Here is a 16,873-nt window from a genome sequence, read left to right as displayed (position 1 = left end):
GACCGCAACTTTCAGGCCAATGAACCAATCAATTGCAATTTGAGTTTCTGGTGTGGCAGATAACAGAGATCAGCTGCCGATGGGGGTGGGGAGGGGGGCAGAGAAAAAGGGCAAAGGGCACAACTCTGGAAGAATGGAGAGGATCATCTGACCACGTAAGAAGAATTTTTTTTAAGGCACTAAGGTCAAAGCAAAGATGGTGAGTCCGTATATATCAGGAGGTAGCCTGAATGTTGAAGAATGTAATTTCCCACATTCCTGTCTCTCAGCAAATTTGTTTTGAGATGTAACGCACTCACCTTCCTTTGCTCCCATTAGAAAATAAATGTAATGTATTTTTGTCTATGCTCTCACTTCTAGTTGCTTAAATTATTTCCTTCAACAGCCTAAAAGCCAGCTGTATATTTAAAATTTATTTGTGTCATATTTGTCAAAGTTTATTCCAGTGATTTAAGTGTTTAAACTCCTGTGCCGTGTAAGTGTCCTAGTTTCTCTTATGGCGGATCTAATTGACTTCCCTCCTTACATTACAAATGTAGGAGCTGATGAAGATAGACCATCTCCCTGGACAAAACTTGAGACGTCTTCAGGTTTATAGTGATGTGTTTGAGGACATCTGCCAAGACTCGACAACATTTTGTGAAATCTTGAGGGAAATCAAGGTAATTTCCAGCTATGCAACACCGAACATATTGTGCGGTATTTGTTGCTTGTGCTATGGGAAAATTAGAAATGTGTATACAGAATCATATAATTTTACAGCACAATGGAGGCCATATTCCCCTTTCCCTTTCCTTTCCCTGTACTGTTTTGAATGCTCTTTTTAAATATTTACCTGCTTCCCCTTTGAAAGCTATTCTGGATTTTGCTTCCACCACTGTTTCTGGTAGGCCATTCCAAGTCCTAACAACCTCTGCATTAAAAAAAATGTTCTCCACACCTCTCCTCTGGCAATGGTCCTACATTGATGCCCTCTAGTTGCTGACTGACCGGCAGAAGTCATTTTTTTCTATTTATTTCAACAAAACCTTTTCAGGATTTTGAACGTCTTTATCAGACATCTCCTCTTAACCTCTTGGCTTAAAGTGAACAGATAATCAGTTTCTCTAAACGCTCCTCAGGACTAAGGCCTCTTGTCCATGATAACCCTCTGCACCCTCTCCATGGCCTCCACATCCTTCCGAAAATAAGGCACCCAAAACCGGACACCATTTTCTAACAGCGACCGAACCAATCGTTTGTATAAGTTTAACATTATCTCTTTGCTTTTATACTCTATTTTGGGATTGCGAATGCATAATTTTTCATACCATTAGCAACTTGCCCTTCCACTTTTAAAGATTTCCTTATCTGAACCCCTAACTCTCTGCTCAGCTACTCCTTTTGAAATGTTACCGCTTAATGTCTTTGTCCTTTCCACTATTCTTTCTCCCTGAGATGTCTTATCTTGTGCTTCCTCACGTTAAATTCCATCTGACAACTGATCCGCCCAATCTTAGACTTTTCCTGGAGGTAGGAATCCTTTCTATAATAATCTTTTACTGTGCCAATTACCGTTCACTTTCATCACACCGCTGATAAATGCACTATGTTCATGGTTATTTTGTAGTTAATTAAAAAAAATGTTTAGGTCACACTGTTGGACCAAACAGTGGGAGGACAGATGCACCAACATTAGTGTCCTCAATCAGGCCAACATCCCCAGCATTGAAGCACTGACCACAGTCGATCAGTTCTGCTGGGCAGGCCACATAGTTCACATGCCAGACACGGGACTCCCAAAGCAAGTGCTCTACTTGGAGCTCCTTCACGGCAAATGAGCCAAAGGTGGGCAGAGGAAACGTTACAAGGACACCCTCAAAGCCTCCCTGATAAAGTGCGACATCCTCACCGACACCTGGGAGACCCTGGCCAAAGACCGCCCGAAGTGGAGAAAGTGCATTCGAGAGGGCGCTGAGCACCTCGAGTCTCAACACCGAGAGTGTTATGTCTCAAATAAAGTTATGTAAATGAGTACTGTAGACATGAGTAAGTGTGACCTTAGTTCCTTTATTCTAACTCCAGAATAATGATACAGCATGGGAGGCCTGATTATATACAGTGCTCCCAAGGGATGCTGGGATCCCTTTGGACTCCAACAAGTATGCCCTCTGGTGACGGTAGAATGCTGGCTACATAGGATTGCATACATAACATCACTGCCTCCCAAAGTCAATAGTACACTTATTTACAGTGTGATACGATCTGGGGCCTTTTGCTCCATAGTCGATTGTCTTGGTACAAATGCAGGTGTAGGAGAGTTGGTTGGTTTTCGCTGGGCTTGCTGGGCTGCTGGGGATGGTGAGTTCAGCTTTGTGGTCAACCATGATGTTGGCAGCCACTTGTGTGTGTGTCGGAGGGTCAAAGTTGGTGGTGTCCTTTTCGGGTTGCATGTGGCTGTCTGTGAATCGCAGTTTGGTTTGGTCCAAATGCTTTCTGCAAGTTAGTCCATTTGTGAGTTTGACCTGAAACATCCTACTCCCTTCTTTGGCTATGACAGTGCCAGCAAGCCATTTGGGACCATGTCTACAGTTGAGCACAAATACAGGGTCATTGACTTCAATATCGCGTGACAAATTTGCGTGATCATGATACATGCTTTGTTGACGCCGCCTGTCCTTGACGTGATCATGGAGATCAGGGTGCACAAGAGAGGGCCTAGTTTTGAGCGCCCTTTTCATGAGCAGTTCAGCTGGGGGAACCCCGGTGAGCGAGTGGGGTCTGGTGCGGTAGCTGAGCAGGACTCGGGACAGGCGAGTCTGCAGGGAGCCTTCCGACACACATTTCAAAATTTGCTTGATGATTTGGACTGCCCGTTCTGCATTATTGGCTCCACAAATTCTGACCGTGCCATCGCTCTTGAGGACCGGAACAATCGGACTGGCCCACTCGTTGAACTACACCGGCGCGATGATGCCTTCTCGTTGCAGCCTGTCCAGCTCGATCTCCACTTTCTCTCGCATCATATACGGCACCGCCCGTGCCTTGTGGTGGATGGGTCGTGTACCGGGAACCAAGTGGATCTGCACCTTCGTCCCCAAGAAACTTCCGATGCCTGGCTCAAATAACGACGGAAACTTGCTCAGAACCTGGGCACATGAGGCGTGGTCGACGGACGAAAGCGCTCAGATGTCATCCCAGTTCCAGCGGATTTTTCCCAGCCAGCTTCTGCCGAACAATGTGGGGCCATCTCCTGGTACAATCCATAGTGGGAGTTCATGCACTGCTCCATCATAGGAGACTTTTACTGCTGCGCTACCAATTACAGGGATCAGCTCTTTAGTGTAAGTTCTCAGCTTGGTGTGAATAGGGCTCAGCTTGGGCATGTGCGCCTTGTTGCATCACAGCCTGTCGAAGGCCTTTTTGCTCATAATAGACTGACTCACACCCGTGTCCAGTTCCATGGATACTGGAATTCCGTTCAGTTCAACTTTTAACATGATCGGTGAACATTTCGTGGTGAAGATGTGTACCCCATACACTTCTGCCTCCTAGGTTTGAGACTCTAGTTCAGTTTGATCCGCCATGGATCGGTCTTCCTCTGCAACGTGGTGGTTTGCAGGGTTTGCAGCTCGTCTGCACATTCGTTGGAGGTGTCCCATTGTTCCACAGCCTTTGTACGCATAGTGTTTGAAGCAACATTGATTGGCTCAATGATCGCCTCCGCAGCGCCAATAAGGTGTTAATTGCCTTGCATTCACACTTGATGGCAGACTCTGGATCATCTGAGGTCATGCAGCTGCAGGCGTGTACATAGAAACACAGAAAATAGGTGCAGGAGTAGGCCATTCGGCCCTTCGAGCCTGCACCACCATTCAATAAGATCATGGCTGATCACTCCCTCAGTACCCCTTACCTGCTTTCTCACTATACCTCTTGATCCCCTTGGCCGTAAGGGCCATATCTAACTCCCCCTTGAATATATCCAATGAACTGGCATCAACAACTCCCTGCAGCAGGGAATTCCACAGGTTAACAACTCTCTGAGTGAAGAAGTTTCTCCTCCTAAATGGCCTACCCCTTATCCTAAGACTATGTCCCCTGGTTCTGGACTTCCCCAACATCGGGAACATTCTTCCCACATCTAACCTCTCCAGTCCCGTCAGAATCGTATATGTTTCTATGAGATCCCCTCTCATCCTTCTAAACTCCAGTGAATAAAGGCCCAGTTGATCCAATCTCTCCTCATATGTCAGTTCCGTCATCCCTGGAATCAGTCTGGTGAACCTTCGCTGCACTCCCTCAACAGCAAGAACGTCCTTCCTCAGATTAGGAGACCAAAACTGAACACAATATTCCAGGTGAGGCCTCACTAAGGCCCTGTACAACTGCAGTAAGTCCTCCCTGCTCCTATACTCAAAAACCCTAGCTATGAAGGCCAACATACCATTTGCCTTCTTCACCGCCTGCTATACCTGCGTGCCAACTTTCAATGACTGATGAACCATGACACCCAGGTCTCGTTGCACCTCCCCTTTTCCTAATCTGCCGCCATTCAGATAATATTCTGCCTTCGTGGTTTTGCCCCCAAAATGGATAACCTCACATTTATCCACATTATACTGCATCTGCCATGCATTTGCCCACTCACCTAACCTGTCCAAGTCACCCTGCAGCCTCTTAGCATCCTCCTCACAGCTCACACCGCCACCCAGCTTAGTGTCATCTGCAAACTTGGAGATATTACACTCAATTCCTTCATCTAAATCATTAATGTATATTGTAAAGAGCTGGGGTGCCAGCAATGAGCCCTGCAACACTCCACTAGTCACTGCCTGCCATTCTGAAAAGGACTCGTTTATCCTGACTCTCTGTTTCCTGTCTGCCAACCAGTTCTCTATCCACGTCAGTACATTACCCCAAGACCATGCGCTTTGATTTTGCACACCAATCTCTTGTGCGCGACCTTGTCAAAAGCCTTTTGAAAATCCACATACACCACATCCACTGGTTCTCCCTTGTCCACTCTGCTAGTTACATCCTTAACAAATTCTAGAAGATTCGTCAAACATGATTTCCCTTTCATAAATCCATGCTGACTTGGACCGATCCTGTCACTGCTTTCCAAATGCGCTGCTATTTCATCCTTAATGATTGATTCCAACATTTTCCCCACTCCTGATGTCAGGCTTTTCTCTCCCTCCTTTTTTAAAAAGTGGGGTTACATTAGCTACCCTCCAGTCCATAGGAACTGATCCAGAGTCGATAGACTGTTGGAAAATGATCGCCAATGCATCCACTATTTCTGGAGCCACTTCCTTAAGTACTCTGGGATGCAGACTATCAGGCCCTGGGGATTTATTGGCCTTCAATCCCATCAATTTCCCAAACACAATTTCCCGCCTAATAAGGATATCCTTCAGTTCCTCCTTCTCACTAGACCCACTGCCCCCTAGTACATTCGGAAGGTTATTTGTGTCTTCCCTCTTGAAGACAGAACCGAAGTATTGGTTCAATTGGTCTGCCATTTCTTTGTTCCCCATTATAAATTCACCTGAATCCGACTGCAAAGGACCTACGTTTGTCTTCACTAATCTTTTTCTCTTCACATATCTATAGAAGCTTTTGCAGTCAGTTTTTATGTTTCCTGCAAGCTTCCTCTTGGACTCTATTTCCCCCCTCTTAATTAAACCCTTTGTCCTCTTCTGTTGAATTCTAAATTTCTCCCAGTCCCCCAGTATGTTCTGCCATTTGCATTCCTGCCTGTAAACGACGTTACTTTGTGTACAGTACTTGCCAAAATCTCTTTATGCTGCGAAATTTGTTTGGTGTTATCGCTGGTGGTCATAAATGCCTGGGCTATCGTTACAGCTTTGCGCAGGTTCGGTGTTTCAGCAGTCAATAGTTTGCGAAGGATAACCTCATGGCCAATGCCAAGCACGAAAAAGTCTCTTAGCATTTGCTCCAGGAATCCATCGAATTCGCAATGTCCTGCAAGGCGCCTTAGTTTGGCGATGTAGCGCGCCAGTTCCTGGCCTTCAGACCTTTGACATGTGTAGAACCGATACCTTGCCATCACAACGCTCTCCTTCGGATTTAGGTGCTCCCGGACCAGCGTACACAGTTCTTCATACGATTTGGCTGTTGATTTCACTGGAGCGAGAAGATTCTTCATGAGGCCATAGGTTGTTGCCCTGCAGACGGTGAGGAGGATCGCCCTTCGTTTGGCAGTGTTTACGGTCCCTTCCAGCTCGTTGGCCACGAAGTATTGATCGAGTCGCTCCATGAAGGCCTACCAATCGTCCCCTTCTGAGAATTTCTCCAGGATGCCAACAGTTCTCTGCATTTTTGCATGGTGGTTCGTTATCTCGTCGCCAGTTGTTATGTCTCAAATAAAGTAATGTAACTGAGTATTGTAGATGTGAGTAAATGTGACCTTAGTTCCTTTATTCTAACTCCAGAGTGCTTATCTACAGTGCTCCCAAGGTATGCTGGGATCCCGTTGGACTCCAACAGGTATGCCCTCTGGTGGCGGTATACTACTGGTTACATAGAGTTGCATACATAACAGAGAGCATGCAGAAATGAAGCGCAGGCAGCGGAAAGAGCGTGCGGCAAACCAGTCCCACGCACCCCTTCCCTCAATGACTATCTGTCCCACCTGTGACAGGGACTGTGGCTCTCATATTGCACTGTTCAACCACCAAAGAACTCACTTCAGGAGTGGAAGCAAGTCTTCCTCGATTCCGAGGGACTGCCTATGATGATGATGATGGACCAAATAGTTCCTGTATAAAGTGCTGTCTCCATATCAGGCGCCCACAGCATTACATCTGTTCTAGCTAAGCTTGTTCACCTCGCATGGGAGATTAAATAAGTTGAGAGAGTCCATGATGGTAAATTGTGCATGATCTGTTGGAAGGAGTGGCCTGGATGAGTTGAGTGACTTTTCTTTCTTCCATGCATTTTTAACCATAAGCACGCAAACTATTGGTTACCAATCTTTTGTCGAAAATTTGTCGAAATTCCTTTATAATGTCTCCATCAAATGCTGTGTCATCAACAACAACAAAAAGTATTTATATAGCGCCTTTAACGTAGTAACATGTCCCAAGGCGCTTCACTGGAGGATCATGAGACAAAAAATTTGACACTGAGCCACATAAGGAGAAATTAGGCCAGGTGACCAAAAGCTTGGTCAGTGAGGTAGGTTTTAAGGAACGTCGTAAAGGGGGATAGAGAGGTGGAGAGGTTTAGGGAGGGAGTTCTAGAACTTAGGGTCTAGGCAACAGAAGGCACGGCTACCAATGGTTGAGCAATTATAATTAGGGATGTTCAAGAGGGCAGAATTAGAGGAGCTCAAATATCTCGGAGGATTGTGGGATTGAAGGAAATGACAGAGATAGGGAGGGGTGAAGGCATGGAGAGATTTGAAAACAAGGATGAGAATTTTGAAATTCACGTATTGCTTAACCGTTAGTCAATGTAGGTCAGTGAGCACAGGGGTGATGGGTGAGCGGGACTTGGTGTCAGTTCAGACACGGGCTGCCGAGTTTTGGATCACCTCACGTTTACTTAGGGCAGAATGTGGGAGACCAGCCAGGAGTGCGTTGAAATAGTCAAGTCTAGAGGTAACGAAGGCATGGATGAAGGCTTCAGCAGCGGATGAGCTGAGGCAAGGGCGGAGATGGGCGATGTTACGGAGGTGGAAATAGGCATTCTTAGTTATGCTGCTGATATGTGGTCGGAAGCTCATTCAGGGTCAAATATGACACCTAGGTTGTGAACAGTGTGGTTCAGCCTCAGACAGGAGTTGGGGAGAGGCATAGTGTCAGTGGCTAGGGAACCGAGTTTGGGGCAGGGACCGAAAACAATGGCTTCGGTCTTCCCAATATTTAATCAGAGAAAATTTCTGCTCATCCAGAACTGGTTATTGGACAAGCAATCTGACAATTTAGAGACCGTGGAGGGGTCGAGAGCAGTGGTGGTGAGGTAGAGCTGGGTGTCGTCAGCGTACATGTGGAAACTGACGCTGTGTTTTTGGATGTCGCCAAGGGGCAACATGTAGATGAGAAATAGGAGGGGGCCAAGGATAGATCCTTGGGGGACACCAGAGGTAACGATGTGGGGATGGGAAGAGAAGCCTTTGCTGGTGATTCTCTGGCTACGATTAGATAGATAAGAATGGAACCAGGCGAGTGCAGTCCCACCTAGCTGGACGACGGTGGAGAGGTGTTGGAGGAGGATGGAGTGGTCACCCGTGACGAAGGCTGCAGACAGGTCCAGAAGGACGAGGAGGGATCGTTTGTTTTTGTCACAGTCACACAGGGTGTAATTTGTGACTTTGATGAGAGCCGTTTCAGTATTGTGGCAGGCGCGGAAACCGGATTGGAGGGATTGAAACATGGAATTGCGGTTAAGATGAGCGCGGATTTGGGAGGTGACAATACGTTCAAGGACTTTGGAGAGGAAAGGGAGGTTGGAGATAGGGCATTAGTTTGCAAGGACGTAAGGGTCAAGGGTTGTTTTTATGAGGAGAGGGGTGATGACGTCAGATTTGAGGGAGAGGGGGACAGTGCCCGAGGAGAGAGAACCGATAACAATGTCAGCTAACATGGGAGTCAGAAAAAAAGCTGAGGTGATCAGTAGTTTGGTGGGAATAGGGTCAAGGGAGCAGGAAGTGGGTCTCATGGAAAGGATAGGTAACGAGGGGGGATCGGAGAGAAACTGGAGAAAGATGTGAGGTCAGGGCTAGGGCAGGGGGATCCTTCGAGGAAGTTTGGCCCGGTGGGCTAGGGGAAGGAAGGGAAGAGACAGAGGCAGCTGACCAGATGGTCTCAGTCTTAGAGACAAAGCTCCTCACACTTACTGTCAGAGGTGAGGCTGGGGAGAGGGCTTTAAGAATACATAGAAACATAGAAAATAGGTGCAGGAGTAGGCCATTCGGCCCTTCGAGCCTGCACCACCATTCAATAAGATCATGGCTGATCATTCACCTCAGTATTCCTTTCCTGCTTTCCCTCCATACCCATTGATCCCTTTAGCCGTAAGGGCCATATCTAACTCCCTCTTGAATATATCCAATGAACTGGCATCAACAACGCTCTGCGGCAGGGAATTCCACAGGTTAACAACTCTCTGAGTGAAGAAGTTTCTCCCCATCTTAGTCCTAAATGACCTACCCCGAATCCGAAGACTGTGTCCCCTGGTTCTGGACTTCCCGAACATCGGGAACATTCTTCCCACATCCCGTCTCATCCATACGGTTAGCAGTGAAGAATAGAAGCTGGAGTTTATCTTTGCATTCCAGGACGATTGTGGAATAGTGAGCGATTCTGGCAGACGAGAACAGACCCTGATAGTGCTTTATGTGATCCAGCCAGATCTGGCAGTGAATGGCTTAACCAGCCATATCTGTTCAATTCTGCGCCCCTTGGACTTAAGGGAGCGAAGGTCAGGGTTGTACCAGGGGGAACGGCCAGGGTGAGAGAGAGCAATGGTTTTAACAGGGACTAGGGCATCAAAGGTGGTGGTGAGGGTGTGATTGAGCAGGTCGGTAGCTGCAGAAACGTCGTGGTGAATGGAGGGCCAAAGGTTGGACAGTTGGGAGTTGATAAGTGCCGTTGTGATCGAGTTGGCAGAGAGTTTTTTCCAGGGGAGGACACAGGAGGTAGGGGTGGGGGTTGGATGTGGGTGGAGAGCGATACGAGGAAGTGGGCAGAGATGGCCTTATCTGCGATTGACACGATGGGAGTAGTGAGGCCACGAGAGATGGCAAGGTTGAGGGAGTCGCCGTAAATATGGGTTGGGAATATGGAGGGGGAGATTATGGGAGGATAAGAGGCTAGTGAACTCAGAGGAGAGAGAGCATGATGAATTGAGATGGAGCTTGAAATCACCGAGGAGTCGTTCGGTGCAGAGGCTGAGGGAGGAAAGCAGTGAAGGTATCTCGGTAATAAAATGTTTATGGTACTTGGGTGGATGGTAGAGAACGAGAACATTAAACGAGAGGTGGGAGGGGTGGAATAGAGTGAGATGCTGAAAGGAGGAGAAAGTGCCGGAGGTGTAGGGGAACAAACCGAGGGTTGATTTGCCTTAAAGGGTTTGTGAATAAAAACAAATGTATAAAATGTGAGCCTGCCATTTGAGAGATTGTAATCCCTTTTCATTTCCCTGCTGGACCCACTTCCTTTACAAATAATGCAAACAATCGCACTTGTAAATGACCCCCTGCAGTTTTACTGAAAACATCTGCTAATTGCCCCATTAATCACAATCAAAGCTGCGTGCAGCCCCAGTGGATGGAATTTAGTCTGTTGCACCAGGGCCTAATCTATCCTAATCTGGAGGCTGCTGCCTATAGAACTGATGCATGGGTATGGCTGTAATTATAATAGTTGTATGAAGAACTATCTGTAAGGACACATAGAATATAGGGCTCAATTTTCCCCAATCACGTTTTTTGGCGTACTGCCAGAGTTACGCCCGTTTTCTTGGCCCCGACTACTCCCCCAAAAAAAGTAGCAAGTTTCTCCGATCTATTTTTTTAAATTGGCGCTGCTAGGCCTGTTCTGTAACCTCGGGTGATGGAGTCAAATGTCTGCACCGATAAAACGATGATGTCCCTTCTGCGCATGCGTGAAAAAAAAGGCCGTTTTTGACGTGACTGCTATGGGCACATATACCCAGTACAGCTCCCGGTCTGTATTTGGCCATTGTTAAAGAGCCAGTTGTGTGTGAGAACTTGAATTCTCATTGGAAAAATCGGAGCTGCAATACAAGATGCATCACGGCGCAAGAACCAAGAATTTCTAACAGGATGAAGTGGAGGCACTAGTTACTGTAACTGATGGCACGAGCTGGACACCAGCAGAGGTCACATAAAAGTTCCACCCAAAGAAATGAAGAAACGCTGGAACCAACTTTCAGAAGATTACTGAGCAATGGTGACCATCCCGAGGTCTGGAGGCCAGTGTAAAAAGTGGCAGGATCTTGGTCAAGTAGATAGTGTAAGTAATATTTTCATTTATTCAATGGAATTGCAATTGTAAATGTGACCAGCTGTATATGTCCCACCCAGCAGAAAGACACCCTCTCTAAAAAGTTATGTTTTCATCTTTGCAGAGGAAAGTGGCACACAACAAAAGGGAAAGAACTCGAACAGGAGGATGCCCGGCAAATCTGCAGCCACTGACACCCTTGGAAGACAGGGTCGCTGCTTTGATGGGTCCTGCCTGGAGAAAAGCAACCACCATTGCACAAGCTGGGCCCACACTCGAGGGAGAGGGTAAGTCCTGCAAATTCCACAGTTTGGCTTTCCTAAACGTTAAGTATTGCCTTAGCTTTGGTTCCTGGGGATGTCTCTCTCAGCTACACTTCGGTTGATGCAATGTGCTATCATTCATTGTGGTCCTTCAAATCAGCCTGCTGTCTGCGCTGTGAGCCTACTCATGTCACCCACCCTGCCCCCTCCTCTGCTGCTAACCATTTGCCAGTGTTCTGTTATATTTTGCAGAACTTGAGGCCAATCCTGACGGTGCAGAAGAAGATTCAGACGCGGACGAGCCCGAAGAGGAGGTCATCTTCCAATCCCACCTTCCAGACCAAGAGCATGGGGGTGAAGGGGAGAGGATGGATGAAGGCCCCACTGTTGTACTCACTCTGGAGGAGGTGCAGAAGCTGCCCATTGAGGTGCCAGCCCCTTCCCTGAGTGGTTTTAGTGTTGGGACATTCCGTGGTTTCCCACTGTCCGAGGCTGTGTGTTCCAGTGGGGTGCAGCGAGGCACACCCAGGGCCTCACTGTCCGAGGCTGCGTGTCCCAGTGGGGTGCAGCGAGCCACACCCAGGACCCCACTGTCCAAGGCTGCGGTCCCAGTGGGGTGCAGCGAGGCACACCCAGGACCCCACCGTCCGAGGCTGCGGGTCCCAGTGGGGTGCAGCGAGCCACACCCAGGACCCCACCGTCCGAGGCTGCGTGTCCCAGTGGGGTGCAGCGAGGCACACCCAGGACCCCACTGTCCGAGGCGGTGTGTCCCAGTGGGGTGCAGCGAGGCACACCCAGGGCCCCACTGTCCGAGGCTGCGTTCCCCGTGGGATGCAGCGAACCACACCCAGGACCCTACTGTCCGAGGCTGCGGGTCCCAGTGGGTTGCAGCGAGTCACACCCAGGGCCCCACTGTCCGAGGCTGCGTGTCCCAGTGGGATGCAGCGAGACACACCCAGGGCCCCACTGTCCGAGGCTGCGTTCCCCGTGGGATGCAGCGAGTCACACCCAGGACCCCACCGTCCGAGGCTGAAGGTCCCAGTGTGATGCAGCGAGCCACACCCAGGGTGAGGAGGGGAAGGAGAGCTCGACAGCGCTCTCCTGAGGTGCAGGATCTAACAGATGTGGTTCAGATGACGGCAATGAGTGCGGAGAGCATTGACCTTACACGATCACTCCTGGACACAATCAATGGGTGGGTGATGAGGTATCGGGACTGTCAGGAGAAGTAACAACACTCTCACGAGAAATATAAACACTGTGGGTGCACATGAGGAAGGGAATGTCGCAGGTAGCTGATATACTGTCAGGGCACATGAGGAAGGGAATGTCGCAGGTAGCTGATACACTGTCGGTGAACATGAGGGAGGGAAAGTCACAGGTAGCTGATATACTGTCAGGGCACATGAGGGAGGGAATGTCGCAGGTAGCTGATACACTGTCGGTGAACATGAGGGAGGGAAAGTCACAGGTAGTTGACACACTGTCAGGGCACATGAGGGAGGGAATGTCGCAGGTAGCTGATACACTGTCGGTGAACATGAGGAAGGGAATGTCGCAGGTAGCTGATATACTGTCAGGGCACATGAGGGAGGGAATGTCGCAGGTAGCTGATACACTGTCGGTGAACATGAGGGAGGGAAAGTCACAGGTAGTTGACACACTGTCAGGGCACATGAGGAAGGGAATGTCGCAGGTAGCTGATATACTGTCAGGGCACATGAGGGAGGGAATGTCGCAGGTAGCTGATACACTATCGGTGAACATGAGGGAGGGAACGTTGCAGGCAGTTGCGACGCTGTCGGGGCACATGAGGGAGGGAATGTCGGAGTTAGCTGCTGCAATAAGGGAACACATTCAGACCCCGCGCCCATTGACAGTCCCACTTCAATCCCCAGACTAGCCTCTGAAGAGGCCCAACTGCCACTCCCACTTCAATCCCCAGACTAGCCTCTGAAGAGTCCCAAGCCAGGCCTTCCACATTACCACCTGCCCACGTCCCCCTCAAGAAGTGCACATTACCCAAGATGTTTGAAAGAATAAGCTTGGTACCAACCCGAGAAACGCTGCGCCACCTCCTGCGGGCAGGGGTGGAGTCACCAAGGCCAAGCGCAGCGGGCAGTCTTAGAATAAAGTGGAGGAGAGATGGGTGCAGCCTTTCTTTGCTGCTGTTGTTGTCGTTATTATTGTTGTTACTGTTGTAACTGTTCTAAAATTAAAAGTTTATTGTAAGTTATGTAAATTTACAAGTTTAAAAGTTTGTAAGTGATCTTAGAGTTTGTAAGTGATCTTAACTGAAAACTTTAAAGTTTGATACAGGAATATTTTTATTAAAGCTAAGTATAAACAAATGTTTGTTAAACTTTTGAATAAAATATATTTTAAATTATAACTGAATCATTTTCATCATTTGTTCCATTATTAACACAACTTTTTGAACTAAAGAAGAATCATTTCCATCATTTGTTCCATTAACACAACACAACATTACAGAACAGGACCAAACAGTAAACATGGTCCATGTGGAATAGTTGCCGCTGGGCCTTCAGGCAGCAAAGCGTTCACAGATGAGCTGCTGGCGCAAGACTCGAGCAATCGTTAAAGGGGCACAACGGCCCTCCCTCCTCCGCCGTCGTGCTCCGGGTCCAGGTAGTTGCATGGCTTCCTCGCCCTCGTCCTCCTCATCACTTGCATCTTACACATCATTATCATCAGCCACTCTCATCACCTCAGGTGGGTCTTCTACTACCAGCTGCTGCTGCCTCATGATGGCTAAGTTATGCAGCATGCAGCACACAACAGTGAACTGACCGACAATCTCAGGGGAGTATTGCAAGTAGCCTCTGGAATGGTCCAGGCATCGGAAATGCTGTTTCAAGATGCCAATGGTCCTCGCTATTATACTGCACATCGCAATATGCGACATGAATTCCCGGTCAACTTCCGTCCGGGTTATGCGTAGGGGCGTCATGAAGGATTTGGGCGGAGAATAATCATCTAATTCGAATGATCTGCCCCGTTTGGTGTGGAGGGCTATTTCACCCCTCAAATATCCTGGAATTGGCACATTTGCTCAGTGATTCTGTGAGCTGATTTTGGATTATACAGTCTGACCATGTACAGTGTACATAGAAACATAGAAAATAGATGCAGGGGCAGGCCATTCGGCCCTTCGAGCCTGCACCACCATTCAAATCTTCTCGCTATGAAGGCCAACATGCCATTTGCTTTCTGAACTGCCTGCTGTACCTGCATGCCATCTTTCAATGACTGATGTACCATGACATCCAGGTCTCGTTGCACCTCTCCTTTTCCTAATCTGTCACCATTCAGATAATATTCTGCCTTCCTGTTTTTGCCACCAAACTGGATAACCTCAGACTTATCCACATTATACTGCAACAGCCATGCATTTGCCCACTCACCTAACCTGTCCAAGTCACCCTGCAGCCTCTTAGCATCCTCCTCACAGCTCACACCGCCACCCAGCTTAGTGTCATCTGCAAACTTGGAGATATTACATTCAATTCCTTTGTCTAAATCATTAAAATAGCTGGGGTCCCAACACTGAATCTTGCAGTACCTAACTTTTCAGGATGCATCAGTGCCATTCAGTCGGCTATACTAATGGAATATTTTACTTTTAGTACTTCCTGCTCAGGAGTTTTTCTTCAAATAATTTTGAAAAAGAAGGGGGCAGTTTCAAAAGCTTTATTGAGGTAACAACAATATCGAGTTAAAACTGAGGCAGTGTGTGTTGGAGAGAGAAAAATGATAATGTTCTGTGACACATGCTTTTGTGTCAGAAATTTTAGAAAATGTATCAAGCTGAAAGAGAGAATGCGTGGCTTCACTTAATATTACTTCAATTTCCAAAAAAACTCACCACCACTGGGGAGGGGAATAAAAAGAAAGTTTTCTTTATTTAAAGTTGCTTCAATTATAAAAAAAAAGTCGAGTTTAATTTTGAAACTAATGAATTATCACCTGTATTTTTTGAAATGGTCAGTGCTAACCGTGAGGCAGAGATCGAGAGAAAGTGACAGAGAGATAGACACAGATAAAGGGAGAGAGAGGCATGGATTTCTTTCTGCATTCTCATTTGTTTTTTTCACAAAAAGATGAATTTTGACAGCAATCAAAGCCTCTCGGAGGGAAACAGATAGGAAGAAAGGGGAGGAGGGGGATTGAGGGTGAGGCCTCCCTCCTTAGGAGAGGGCGAAGTGAGAGCATCCCCTTCCTCCGCTGCCCTCTCTCCAATCTTCACCCCTCAACTTTCCTGCACATCCTGCACCTTTCTCCTCCTCATATATCTTTGACCCACCCTCCCCTCCCCCCTCCAACCTGTCCCCTCCCCCCTCCAACCTGATCCCTCCCCCCTCCAACCTGTCCCCCTCCCCCTCCAACCTTTCCCCCTCCACCCTCCAACCTTGTGGATATCTGAACGGAATATATGGAATTAAGGACAGTAAAGTAAACGGGATATATGAACATGTATAAGCCATGGAAGAATAGCTGGGAGAATGTCAGATTGCAAATAGTGCAACATCAGCATAGCTAACAGTCTTTCTCAAGGTTTCAAGTCACTAAATCCTGCCAATAACATCTAATTGTAACATGAAATAAATCTGCAGAATTGCAAGGTCTCAGTTAATAGTCACACCACTAGATTGAAACATTTAGAGGCAATACTTGAGCTTTGAAGAAAAAACATCTCATATAGATTGACTAATGAGTGACTGAGTTAGACTGTCAATCCAATTGTATTTTGTTATCTGATTTCAAAACTGTATAACTGTTGACGCTTTACGATGTAACTTCACCTATCCATAGGGAGTGTGTACGCTCTATCCAGAGAGTATATCTTCTGTCTGATAGGTCTTACTGGCCGGTAATAAAGATTGCTTTGTTCAAAGCACAAGAGGTATTCGACTCAGTAATTTTACTGAACCAGATTGAGGTAAAAGAATCCAAGAATTTACATTCTGACCCCTCCCCCCTCCAACCTGACCCCTCCCCCCTCCAACCTGACCCCTCCACCCTCCAACCTTACCCCTCCCACTCCAACCTGTCCCCCTCCCCCCTCCAACCTGACCCCCTCCCACCTCCCACCTTTCCCCCTCCCACTTTTTCCCCTCCCCATCCTCCCTCTCGCTCCCGCCTTTCCCTCGTCCCATCTTTCTCCCGTCCCAACTCTCTCCTTCCACTTCCCCATTTCTTTCCCTCTCATGCCTCTTCCCTCCCCTTTTTCAGTCTCTCTTGTAGGAACTATATTGTTGGTTTGCACAGTTGATTGTTACTACAGTTTAATCCCCGTAATGTGCTGTATATTTTTTCTATTTTTACATTTTCCGGTTTGCCTCTCTGAATCTGTACCCCTCAGGCTGAATACGATGTGTACCTCACGTCACTCCTGGAGTCCCAGCCACTGGATCAACACAAGGTAATGTGTTTCAAAATTGCTAACTCTTCAATCGCGTCTCGAGTCCAGCAGGCTCAAATGCCAAATGGCCTACTCCTGCTCTTATTTCTTATGTTGGGAAACTTTTGGAAAAAAATGAAAGTTGAAACTGTATGTCACAGTATCTTAGGCGATGGTTGTGATCAGCAGACTAGTGTGATAATACCCAT

General features: G+C 47.6%; 1 protein-coding gene across 1 annotated transcript in view; it reads left to right on the top strand.

Annotated features, from left to right (window-relative positions):
* The window catches only part of LOC139250656 (uncharacterized protein C6orf118-like), a 34,465-nt gene extending 25,877 nt beyond the window's left edge, over nucleotides 1-8,588 (top strand). Inside the window, exons 4-5 of the mRNA XM_070873020.1 lie at nucleotides 540-662; nucleotides 6,080-8,588. Of these exons, the coding sequence (XP_070729121.1) occupies nucleotides 540-662; nucleotides 6,080-6,127 (171 nt within the window). The 3' untranslated portion in view covers nucleotides 6,128-8,588. The remainder of the gene's footprint in view (nucleotides 1-539; nucleotides 663-6,079) is intronic.
* Nucleotides 8,589-16,873: the final 8,285 nt, after the last annotated feature.

Source organism: Pristiophorus japonicus, unplaced genomic scaffold (assembly GCF_044704955.1).
Source record: "Pristiophorus japonicus isolate sPriJap1 unplaced genomic scaffold, sPriJap1.hap1 HAP1_SCAFFOLD_405, whole genome shotgun sequence".
NCBI classification, from domain to species: domain Eukaryota; kingdom Metazoa; phylum Chordata; class Chondrichthyes; family Pristiophoridae; genus Pristiophorus; species Pristiophorus japonicus.
This window is presented reverse-complemented; position numbering and strand designations above follow the sequence as displayed.